General features: G+C 36.9%; 1 protein-coding gene across 1 annotated transcript in view; it reads left to right on the top strand.

The window, feature by feature from the left end:
* Positions 1–12864, top strand: part of OCA2 (oculocutaneous albinism II) — a 180867-nt gene that overhangs the window by 116711 nt on the left and 51292 nt on the right. Inside the window, exon 21 of the mRNA XM_009331292.1 lies at positions 5905–5998. Coding sequence (XP_009329567.1) covers positions 5905–5998 — 94 coding nt within the window. The remainder of the gene's footprint in view (positions 1–5904; positions 5999–12864) is intronic.

Genomic DNA, 12864 nt, shown 5'->3' on the forward strand with positions numbered 1-12864 from the left:
AAGTGCAGGACCCGGCACTTGGCCTTGTTGAATCTCATCCAGTTGGCCTCGGCCCATCGATCCAGCCTGTCCAGGTCCCTCTGCAGAGCCTTCCTACCCTCGAGCAGATCAACACTCCCGCCCAACGTGGTGTCGTCTGCAAACTTACTGAGGGTGCACTCGATCCCCTCATCCAGATTATTGATAAAGAGATTGAACAAGACCGGCCCCAAAACTGAGCCCTGGGGAACACCGCTCGTGACCGGCCGTCAACTGGATCTAACTCCATTCACCACAACTCTCTGGGCCCGGCCGTCCAGCCAGTGTTTTACCCAGTGACGAGTGCACCTGTCTAAGCCGTGAGCCGCCACGAATAACATAAATAAATGTGAAAGCAAAATGTTCAAGTCTCTCCATTCCACTTTCGTACAAACAGGACTGGAAGGAACAAGGCTTGGGAGGTGTCAGGTAGACTCCCTCTGTCAAGTAGACAACAGAATTGAGATGGGCAAACATCACCACCAGTCTCTTTTAACAAGAAGGGACTGCATACTACAATATAAATGCAAGGATTGTTAGGAGAAAACTAACGGTATGAAATTTAGCTTAGTAGTAATTGGTGTATATAATTCTAGTCTAAAATCTCTCCATTTTCTCTTTTTCAAATCCTTCATTTAAAGTAAAAATTGAGCTTCCTTTCTTTTTGATTGTTTCATCTGGCTTAAATTTTGAGGATGTTCGTGAGCTGAGTGGGATGAGAAGAAATATGCTGTCCTGAAGAATCATATTTTAAAAGTCTGAGTTAATTTCTCATAATATTAATTGTCAATAGATGATGTTTTCTAGGGAAGGTGGATAATTTATAACAGTAATAAAATCCTATTCCATTTTTAAAAGCTTGCAAAACTGACTCAAGATTAAAAACAGTGTGAAAGATGAAAATATATACATTTCTATTTTTGTTCTTTTTATATTTGTAACATATCCTATGTACTTCCACAGTATATGTTATAAGCAAATATTTTCTTCACAAGGATTGATTTCGATTAGGATAGTTTTATAGACAAACGTGCCAACATCTGTAGACACTTGCATTGTTCTTTGTGCATCAGCTTACATCCTATATCTATAATTTCTATAACACCCTATATAGAATAAAGATTAATGACTAGCTCTTTCCTGTATCAAGTCTTTGAGGACATTCTCCTTTTTCCAGGTACAATCATTATTTCCTACAGTTGTGTTTTCTGTTTTATTGGAGGCAGATAGTCTTACAGTGGTGGTGGGTGAGAGGGATTTGGCTTTGCTCTGTTGAGCTACATCACTCATTTTATCTGAATCCTGCCAATCAAGCAGCAATGTGGGGTGGTTCAATATCAAACTTTCCAGCAAAATTAGCAACTTTTCTAGAAGCTAGTCAAAAGATTTATCCTGGTAAGATTGTTGAAATAAAGGGTATAAGAAATGAAAGCTATTTTCCTGATAAGACATTATTATGCTCCTTCTAATATTGATAAGGGTGCTGTTTACATAATCCGAAGAAGGAATAATGAAGGAAACATGAGGCTTCATAAGCTTTAACTTTTGCTTTTTTCTCTGTTGAGGGGCAGCAATTCATAAAACTATGAAAAAAATCTGCATTCCAAATACGTTAAATCAATATGACAAAGGTATTCGTACAATATGTATCCCAGGCAACTGTATCTCAGTTCGCAAAGTATCCTAACTTGGGGTGCTTTTGATGCTATTGTAAGTGCCTATGGCTTGAATCAGAGGGAGTTGTAGAACCAATTCAGTTTTTCAAAAACATTGAAAACTACAGTGAAAAGTTTCCTTCTAACCCTTTTATGTTTTGCATTTCTGTTTTTAGCGCTCAGGTTAACTATAAAAGTAGATAAAGCTGAGGTTTGAGGTATTGATAGTGCAAGAATGTTGCCTCACACATAATTGCATGAATGAATGTGGCAAAAAGTGTTAAAGGTGATTTTGGGGGAAAACAGAGAGGCAGGTTCCTTTGTAATGGACTTTGTACATAATCCTTTTCTATTTAAAATACAAATGCTCAGGCAATGAGAAATATCCATTGGCTTTAACTGATTTGCAACATCTCTTCGAGAGTTCTTGCTGATGATCAAGTTTCTTAATTCTTCATTGTTTTTGGAGCAAGAAAGTTCTTAGGATGGAAATTAGAACAATCTGTTTGTCTTATGCTTACTTTTAGATCAAAAGAATTAGATGCTAGTGACTTTTGGAGACTGTGGCATGCAGTTGCCACACAGGATAGCCCATAACATTTGCAAAAAATTTGGTGTACTTTATGGATCAACTAAATATTTCCATCTGAAACACTAGAAATTTAACTGAACGTTTTGCATTCATCTTTCATGTGGTTATTCAAAACTGAAACTTATGGTGCAGCATTCCTTGTTAGAAATACCTCTTCTTTACAAGGGATATAAGCATGTTAAATCTAACTTCAAGCATGTGTCAGAGGTCCGTAGGACTTCCATTCCCTTTCTGACTTGTAACTGTTATTCTTTGGCAGAGATGAATTCCTTTAAATAGGGAAAACACCCATATTTAAGTGTACACAAATATGTATTGCTAAGGCATGTTTCAATGTTTGTTCCTTGCTGCAAAACCAGGCATCTATGGGAGCAGAAATTCCTGATCTAGCCCTACTGCCTGTTAATGCACTTAGGAGCATGACATCGCTGATGATAAATTTAACATAGATAATTAATTATTATGAATCCTTTTAAAAAGAATTCACAGTATTTCTAAGTGGAAGAAAAGCAGTGTTATGTCAAGGAGATAACAATAACACCAGTGGGGTCAAGTGCGTATTTGGGCTCCTAAAATATTTTTTTGGGTTTAGAAAAATAAGGAATGGAGATTCAAGCACATTACACAATTGCACCTTCTCTTGATACATTGCAATGTATCTTTGTGTTTAAAAGAAGACACAGTGAGTTGAAACCTTTGTTCAGTGACTTTCTTCTAGGGGGTTTCTGTGTCTTCAATCAGTAAAGATTTACAGGACTCTGGGAGCTCCTGATGCTGAGCTCCTTCACTAAACAGAGAACCAAATTTTCTGGTGGGAGTATTATGTGTATGTGGCTGCAAATACCAAGCAGAGAGTTACCTCATGGACTTTCTGTCTGGGATCTCTATTTTGCTTCTCGCTTCCCCTGTCCTTCACAGTGCTGTAATTAGGGAGGGGACTCCTGGAGTGCTGTAGAGCTCTGCTTTCCTCAGGGTTCCCACCAGTGGGGTGTGAAAATGGCATTACTTCCTCTGCACTTGGAAGCTGGGTGGCGACAGCTTTAGGACTGACTTCAACAGAAAGAAAATAGGATAATCATTTTAATCTGCTCTGCCTACCTACCTTCTCTGTGCTGGGCAGGGCATGCACAAGGAGGAGTCTAATTTAAAAAGGTGTTGCTAGTCTGCATAGTTCAGGATTGTGTCCTGCAACAAGTGAGTTACTGTAGTACATCAGGATACTTGCAAATAATTCTGAGGAACTAAATAATCAGTTTTGGTTCCCTGGTCAAAACTATATAGTACGAAAAAATGCTTTATTTGCGTTTAGCAAGATGGCTTATCCCATGATTTCAGTATTTGTGTTTAAATTTTGTTTTATGTGGAAACACAACATTGTTTTGAAATAAATATAGAATAGTATCATAGAATCATTTAGGTTGGAAAAGACCTTTAAGATCATTGAGTCCAACCACAAACCTAACACTACAAGTCCACCACTAAACCATGTCCCTAAGCACCATGTCTACACTTAAACTGCCTGGGAAGATCCAGGCTCATAAAAATAACTATAGTCATCACCATTATCAGTGGATCTTTGCTACTTCAGTTTTAGAGATCCTGCTTCCAAAACATCCTTTAGGATGCACGAGTGGTTTCTTTTCCTGCATATGTTAGTGCTTGCTGTAGTTTTGACATCAGGGATGGGCTAATTGCACATCATAGAATCATAGAATAATTTAGGTTGGAAAAGACTTTTAAGATCATCGAGTCCACCACTAAACCACATCCCTAAGTGCCACATCTACACGTCTTTTAAATACCTCCAGGGATGGTGACTCAACCACTTCCCTGGGCAGCCTGTTCCAGTGCTTGACAACCCTTTCGGTGAAGAAAATTCTCCTAATATCCAGTCTAAACCTCTCTTGGCACAACTTGAGGCCATTTCCTCTCATCCTATCACTTGTTACTTGGGAGAAGAGACCGACACCCACCTCACTACAACCTCCTTTCAGGTAGTTGTAGAGCACGATAAGGTCTCCCCTCAGCCTCCTTTTCTCCAATTTGAATTGCATATCATGTTCTGGCAGTGATGGTTTGAGAGAAACAATGTTTGTGGGGAGAAATGAAATCTTTCTTGACTGTTTCATGGAAAAAAAAAAGACAAGATGTTGGGCATGCTGAGTCTTCTTCAGGCCTTAAAATAGAAATAGACATCTTCAGGCAGTGTACAATTACAAGAATAATTGTTTAGACATTAACTTATCTAGGTTAATCAATTAGAGGATTTAAGAGGGATGATGAGCACCACTGGCAGGAGGGCAGGATAAAGGGTTGTAATTCTTCACAAAGCTTATATATTGCTCCATACCAAAAGAACACACACAGTCAATAAAGGTGAGCATCACTCATCCATCAAAGTGAAAACATTTTTCAGGAAGGAGCTGCTTCATCTCTGAGATCATACCCCTTGAGGGGGACCTGTGAAATACATTCAAATGACAACTTGGAGGATTAAAAGTCATAACTCCATTCACTACTGAAAATCCTGGACTCTGAGAAAGCATTAATTTTAAGGCATATCACAGTTATTTCCACAAATCCCTTCCTGCTTGATCTCTTGCTGTTCCACGTTTGCTTATTCTTTCTCTAAAAACATAAGCTTCTGTGCTCATTAAAAACAGGTTAATAACATTATCACCTCTCCCCTTGCTAATGACCATCTCTCTACAGGTACTGATTACACCTTTATTTCAAACCAAGTGGTTACACAATTAAGTTGAACTCAGACCAGTTTTTCCCAACTAAGGCGAAAGTTGTTTAGCTTTGAAGGGTGTTGCTGACTGAGATCTGGTGCTACTAGAAAGCCTGCCTGCTGTATTTTTGGGCTCTATACCAATTGCCTAATGAAGTCTATTATGTCTCCCTACAAGCCTCGCTTGACTTTTCAGGGTTTTATTTTATTTTATTTGCTAAAATGATTAAATGAAATTCATAAAACTTGCAAATATTTCCCAGTGAACTAAATCTACGTTATCTGGTAAATATAATGTTAGAATAAAAAGTAAAATAACTCAGCTCTGCTTATGAATTCAGAAGCCTGCCACATTGAACTTTCTCAATTTTTTCCCTAACAGATCAGACAATTTTGTTTATAACAAGGATTCAGGAATTTTTTAGTTACTGACACATGATCTACAGCCATCTTGATTGTGAAGGTCTGGACATCTCTTACAGCTGTTTCCAGCAAGAAGAGGGGATATAGCTCTGTCCTTTAGGTTTCAAGAAATGGAGCAGGAATTGATTTATAGTCACTGTCAGTTCCCTGTTGAACTAGAAGGAGCTAATGGGAGGCACTCATAACCTTAAGAGATTCTCAGTTTTGCCAGCAGTACCTGTGTCAGGCTTGGCCTAACGTAGCTGATGATACCTTCTCTTTGGTTTGCGAGACTAGCACAGTCAGTGGGGAAAAGTGAGCAGAGAACAAGAATATGATGCAAAGATACTAATTAAAAAAAAAAAAAAAAAGAAATATTACCCAAGTTATTCTTCGGATTTACTGGTGTTTTAAGTCGTTTGTTTGAATAAATTTTACTTATATTATACTGATGGTGGGCTAATGTCTCCTGAATCTCTCTCTCTTTTCTTCTTAAACCACAGATTCCTGTGCTTCTCAACCTCAGTAAAGATCCTGATGTTAACTTGCCTATGAAACCGTTAATCTTCTCGTTAGCCATGGGCGCGTGCCTCGGAGGTAAGAGTTTATGTGAGAAAGCTGACATAAGGTAACAGCTATGCAATTATGGCTTGTATAAACTAGCACAATAGGTTCAATGATTTTATTATGCAAAGCATAAGAAGGGCCTGATCCAGCTCCTTTTGACTTCAAAGGACTCCTGGATAAGCATCCCAGTCACTCTCTGCTGCTACAATAGGATTTTTGCAGTCTGTGTTTGAAGACCATATCTGCATAAAGTACAGACTCACAAAGAAGCAGTCCAGATGGTACTTATGGGGTTCTGATCTTTTGTGAGAGAAAATACAAAGATACATTTAGCTTTCAGAACAGAGACCCATCATTGCTCATTGAAAAGATGCAGAAAATATATAATAGCTGAGATCTGAAGGCTTGATTCAAAGTCTGCTGAAGTCACTGGGAGGTTTTCTGGCTGGATCACAGAAATGGTTTGAGTATCCATTTGCTGACCTATTTAGCACTCCTCACTCTAAGGAAAGACTTTTTGAAGTCTTTGGGAAATGTACCTCTAATAATGAAAGCTAATAGCCATTCTCCTAGTGCCCATCTTGGCGTTAACTAGGATTTCTTGTATTGTCAGTGCATTAGCACAAAACAAGCAGATGGTTTCATTACTTTTTTCTTTTTTTAATTGAAAATGTACCATGTATGTATTGTAGGCGCAGGATTTCCACTCTATTTGTTATAACAATAAAGGAGAATAGCCATCCGGTAGTTTTTAAATTAATGTTTATAGTTGATTACTTTTTTTTTTTCCATTCTGCAAATGGCTTATGAAGGTGTTACAACACGTTTCCAAATAGCAAGTGTACTAAGTGCAATTAAAGTGTGTAAGTTTTTAATGAGAAATAAAGTTAGTATTACTTTTTTACTACTGAGAATTTTAACTCTAATTACATTGTATTGGGCTGTATTTTGATCCCTAAATATTTAGGTAGTTAGTATAAATAAAGTTAAAACGGATAAAATGGTGTTCTGCAACGAATCCACCCCTTCTCCCCCTCCATGCCACTCCAGATAGTTTCCTTGACTTTACAGAGATTAAAACTGAAACCAGTTTTGTGTGTAATACAAGTTCTGGTTTGTTTATTTAGCTAAGTGATTGCTAGTACAAGTGACCTTAATACCTAACAAAGATTATAGTGATGTAATTTACGGATTGAATTTTAAGAGCATGTTGCAAAGGCAGGACAATTTATACCAAACAACAGTTATTCATTTGAGGAATATATTTTTGTACTCATCATTACTCATCATTATATTGTGACTTTAATCTGTTCCTCTTTAAAACCAATGATTTGAATAATCAGCGTATCTTTATATAGATGTTTGCCATAAAAATATTATCTTTCCTCACAATTTGCTAATCACCAAACATACTCTGATTTCATTAAACTTTCAGATTAAAAAAAAAAAAAAGCATAAGGAATATAAAGTTGGCCAGGTTACGCTGACATATTCTGAGTGGGAGGCACTTCACCAGCCTTGGAGCCTTTACAAATCTCAGCTGATTTTCCTGAAGTATTAGTTGTCATTTTAACCCAAATTCTTTTAATTTGATTTGTTGAAGGGCTGCTGGGATTTTAACAGAGACTTCTGTATGTATGCAGTATGAGACAAAAGTAAAAATATAAACAGTACCATGGGAATTATTTTAATTAAAATCACTAGAGACCCTATTAATTCTTTTATGTCTGGGCATTAATGGTCAGGCTGACTAATTGGTAGCTGGAAAAATTGTATTGCTTGTGGGTTTTTTTATGTACTATCTACCAGTATTTCAATTATGTTTTGACCATGAAGGAAAACAGGAAAGTTAAAAGGAACTAAAGGAAATAAACAAGGAAGTAACTTCTCTTGTTTCCTGCGGTGTTCTGACGAATCTGCTTCCATCTTTCTTTTGCAGGAGAGGACATTGAATAAAGTGTTATTCATTAATGCTTCCTCTTCTAGTACATGATGAAATTATGGTACCCTTGAGACTGAGTTGTATGTAGGCCTTCCAATAGTGTCTAGGGAATGCTGCCCTGAAATTTTGGAGGGCAAATGAAGATTGCTAGCTCCAGCAATTTCAGAACAAGAGGAGTTTTAATTGCACTGATTCTATTGGCTCATAAGTTTTAACATAACATGAAACATGGATTCAACTCGATTTGAGTAAGTGTACAGTCAGAAATCCACCTGTTAAGACTGTTCAATTGTGTAGAACTAGATTCTTTACTGAGCTGAAGAGGTTATAGCTAAGGTATTTTTAAAAGTGTTTTTGTACATTTGACATTTAAAGAGCTGGCATTTGTTTGTCTTTTTATCTCTTTCTTTTTTCATGATTTATAAAAAGAATGTTTTTGAAAAAAAGAAAAAAAAAGGGAGTGACTGAATTCATATTTGGAAGTCCCTACCTTTTGAGTTCTCAGTTGCTAGCATAGAAAAGTGCAAAAAGTATTTCTCTGCTGCAGTGACTATTGCTGTGGTCCAAAGGGGACATTTTTTGCAGTTTATAGTTTTGCACTATTTTTCTTTGCTGTATGTTTTCCTGGAGAACAACAGCTGAAAGTCATCATTGCCACAATTCTGCAGAAAGAGGCAACCTCTAGGATGCATACAGCTGTGTTATTCCGGCCACACAATCTCGGCTGTAGGCTCTACTTGGACAAGAAAGGAGGCAGGAGGAGGGGGCTGCTGGCACTTTTCTTCTAACCTTACAGGGTTAAAACCCAGGTGTGACTAAAATCCGTTGTCCACAGGACATTGTGCTAATTACAGCTGTTAAAGGAGTGCAACCCACAGTGTAGTTAAACAGTGGGATTTCTCTCAGTGGTCCAGTGCTATAGCTATTCTGTCCTCTGGCACCCCTCCTTCGGTCCCTGAAGCCAATGGGGCCTTGCACAGTGGAGTATCGCTCGCTGATTTATTATTCCTCCTGATTCTGCTCCACAAAATCCTAAACTAGTTTTAAACTGTCAGACACACTGAAGGTATAAACCTAGAAATATTGCTTATATTCCTAAAACAACCCTCCTTCTTTGCAATATGAGGGAAAAGTGATAGCCTTCAATAAAACATAAAATGTATTAAAATATATAATAATTAATATTATGAAAAAAGCACAACTGTAGATTCTTTGAAGTTCTTTTGTAGTTACAATAGATCAAATCTGTATAACACTCTTCTATTTGTAAGAATCAAAAAGTCTATCAAGAACCTAATATATGGCATAAAAATATAGCAGTTATTTAAGAGGAGCACTATTCAGCTTTGTTTTTGAACTTAATTGTTGTATACAATGTGTAATTGGAACTGTAGGAAAATTTTGTAGTGGAGAGAATATACCTAATTGAGTTTGATTTTAACCAGGACACTGATATTGAGAGTTCCTATTGTTTCTAAAGGAGTCGTTTAATGATGAGAAATCCTGGGGCTCAGTTTTATGTCTTGTGGGTAAGACAGCCCTGATTTAGATAAGTATTTTGTCTATGGATGTAAAACTCATAATCCAAATCAAAGGGTGGTATTGTAGCGAATGAGAATGACTTGAGGTCTTTCAAAAGGAAAAGGATGTTGCTGCTTTTGACTTTGAAAGGCAGGCAAAACAAATAAGGAAATTTAGGAAATGTCTCACAGTTTTTCTTTAAAGACCTCAGTGCAGTCTTTAGCAGTATTATGCCTCTAAATTGTAGAGATCTAGAAGTAAAATACAGCAGGTATTTTGTATGTCTTACACTAATATCAAATTTACTTTCTGAGTATACTTTTCATTGTTTCTATGATGTTTGCAATGATGGAAATGAGTAACATGGACATAAGCTGTGATTGCTGTCCATTAAATGGCAGTATTGCTTGCTTGTTCTTAATGAAGAACTCATTCAGGTGTTAACTGAAAATTTCGGGTTTTGTTGTGGCATAAAGAACAGCATCATCAGGTATAAGCACAAGGAATCTTTTCTCTCTATTGATATTTGAGTGCCCAAACTGTCCTCTTGTTCTCTTCTGGAACAGCCAGAATTTGTAACCTTCTATAAAAACCCAGCTGCTGTTTTCCTTAGCTCTTTCATGACATTCAAACTCCAGGCCATCTTCACGCTTTTTCAGTATCAAGTTCTTAAAGTTCAGCAGTGCTGTAAAGTCCTTGGTGTGAGAGCCAGGCTCATTACCAGAGTCCCTGCAGAGAAAGGAGATTCTCTAATCTTTAAGATTACTGAAGATAATCCTCTGTGGCATGGAAGATATACAGAAGAAAGATATGAATGTAAAATGTAAAAACAGCTAAAACCGAGTGTGTACATTTGACAGGCGTACCTCTGTCTGTATTATAAGCAGCCGAGAGGCCTGCTCGGCTTTAAGACACTGAGTTAATATGGAAACAAAACCTATATTGAACCTAGTCAATTTTTCTCAGCAATGCCATTTTTCTAAGCTTGAAAAGAGTTATCTTGGCAGACATGCATATATAGATGTATGTATGTTATTAAGGGTGAAATATGAAGTATATGTGGTAAAGGATGCCATTTCAACTGTACTGATGAGGATTTATAGTTTGGATGAATGTTAGATTTTTAAAATGGAAAAGAAGAGAGCTATGTGTAATATGTAGAATTCTATTCTATTTTACATTGATTTAGAAAAAGAATTTATACCAAACATGAAGCTGACTTGATTATAATGCTTGCATTACTGATGAATTTGAAATGCTTGTATTAATGGTTTTCAATTTGTGTAAAATAACTGCATGCTATAAAGTTCTGCAAATTAGAGAGAGGATAATGATCAGAGATGACATTGGAGACTCCTACAAAACGTATGTGGAGTTTTGTTTAATTTTATTTACTTTCTTTGTGCATTTGTTTATCATAAATTACAGAAGGTTCTTTCTAGAAGCCTTGGCCACTTCTATTTTCAGAATAATATGGAATATTCAAACTCATTATGTTGTATAGGTGAGCTGCTGCAATATAAGAATACAGACTCTGCATAGCTGTCAGCAGAAGAGGTACATTCAGTTAGAAGGTAGCATTAGGACTATCAGACAGAACAAGACAAGGAAGCTATAGCAGGCTTCAAAACACTTAAGTGCAGAATGTAATACTGGCTTATCTACTTTCCTTCCTCTGCAGACACTTTCCAGCTTATATCCCCTTTTCTACACCTTGAGTGGTGCAGCAGAGAGGAGGACAAAGTACCCTCAATCTGCAATATTCTTATTGATTCATATTGATGAATCAGACCCTCTGTATGATGCGGAAGAAAGTTATAATCATGCCCTAGATATTATTTATACATATATTAATAAATATATGTAGTACAGTTGCAGTTAGTGCACCTAAACGAAAGAGGGGCACTAGCAGGAGTTATGGAAGTGTGTGTATCTAAGTGTGTTTTAAAAAAGACACTTAGACCATAGCAAAATGTAACAGGTAGGCTCCAATTGAAAGTCAATTTGAGTTAAGTTGGAATCTGAATTTAAAGCAACTGGATATTCTAAAAACTTAATGGAGGGAAAATTTTTTTTTTTTAGTAATATTATCTTGTTCTGCTCAACTTCAAAGTAAGTTGTGATAAAGTTGAATAATGTATTTTTATGCCAGGTGTCTATATATGGAACTATTTTAAAATATTTGGTCCCTAATAGTGCCACATGTGGAGAAGCTGTGATATGGAGCTGACATAGTTTTAGCCTCTGAATCTAAAAATCGGAGAGAAAAAAGTGTGTAAGCTGGGGCTTGCATGCAGCATTAAACGCTTTAAATGGAACCTACCTGAATATGTGTTTCAGGGCAGGAGGGAATGGCGTGTCAGAGTACATTGCTGACACTATCCCTTGTTATATTAGTTTATTTTGCCCTTGTATTGGGTAAGTTGACTTTGAGGAGAGAGATGACCTTAGTGATCACCTCAGGTTTTATGTCTCTCTTACAGATGTCTGGATTTGAAAGAAGCTTATGGATTTCTTTGTGTTGTTAAAGTAACAAGTGCAGGATGTTCAGCAACCTGTCTTATTTATTTCACACTTCTGGTAGAAACGTAACAAAATTAAATTTCACCTTTTCCTGTCATAGCAAAAAGAAAGCAATGAGCATTGAATAGTGCAATACTTACAGTAACTGTCCTGCTGGTGGTATAGTAGTGGTGATAAAAAATGGTAAATTTCACCTGATTAAAAGTGTTGGATGGAATGCAGTTCAATGAACTTTTTGGATAAGTTAACTCAAAACTTTGATTAAAAGTATTTTTTTTCTTTTTCCTATAAACTCCATGTGTATGTAGTTGTGCAGAAACATCCGATTCAAAATGTTTTCAAATGGGTAAAATTAAAAAATGTTGATATCATATGACTGCAATCTATAACATATGACAATGCTGAATGAGTTCATGCATGCCTTTTCCCCCTTACTGCCTATCACTTGAAGTTCCTTGTTATTTTAGGGGCTGTTAATGGTTTAATTTCTGAAAAGCTATGAAGGCTGTCTCCTGTAAGGCTAATCATAGAATCATAGAATCATTGATATGACAATGCTGAATGAGTTCATGCATGCCTTTTCCCCCTTACTGCCTATCACTTGAAGTTCCTTGTTATTTTAGGGGCTGTTAATGGTTTAATTTCTGAAAAGCTATGAAGGCTGTCTCCTGTAAGGCTAATCATAGAATCATAGAATCATTGAGGTTGGAAAAGACCTCTAAGATCATCGAGTCCAACCGTCAACCCAACACCACCATGCCTACTAAACCACGTCCCTAAGCGCCTCATCTACACGTCTTATAAATATTTCCAGGGATGGGGACTCAACCACTTCCCTGGGCAGCCTGTTCCAATGTTTAACCACTCTTTCAGGAAAGACGTTTTTCCTCACATCCAATCTAAACCTCCC

The sequence above is a fragment of the Pygoscelis adeliae genome, unplaced genomic scaffold (assembly GCF_000699105.1).
Source record: "Pygoscelis adeliae isolate BGI_AS28 unplaced genomic scaffold, ASM69910v1 Scaffold149, whole genome shotgun sequence".
Classification (NCBI taxonomy): Eukaryota; Metazoa; Chordata; class Aves; order Sphenisciformes; family Spheniscidae; genus Pygoscelis; species Pygoscelis adeliae.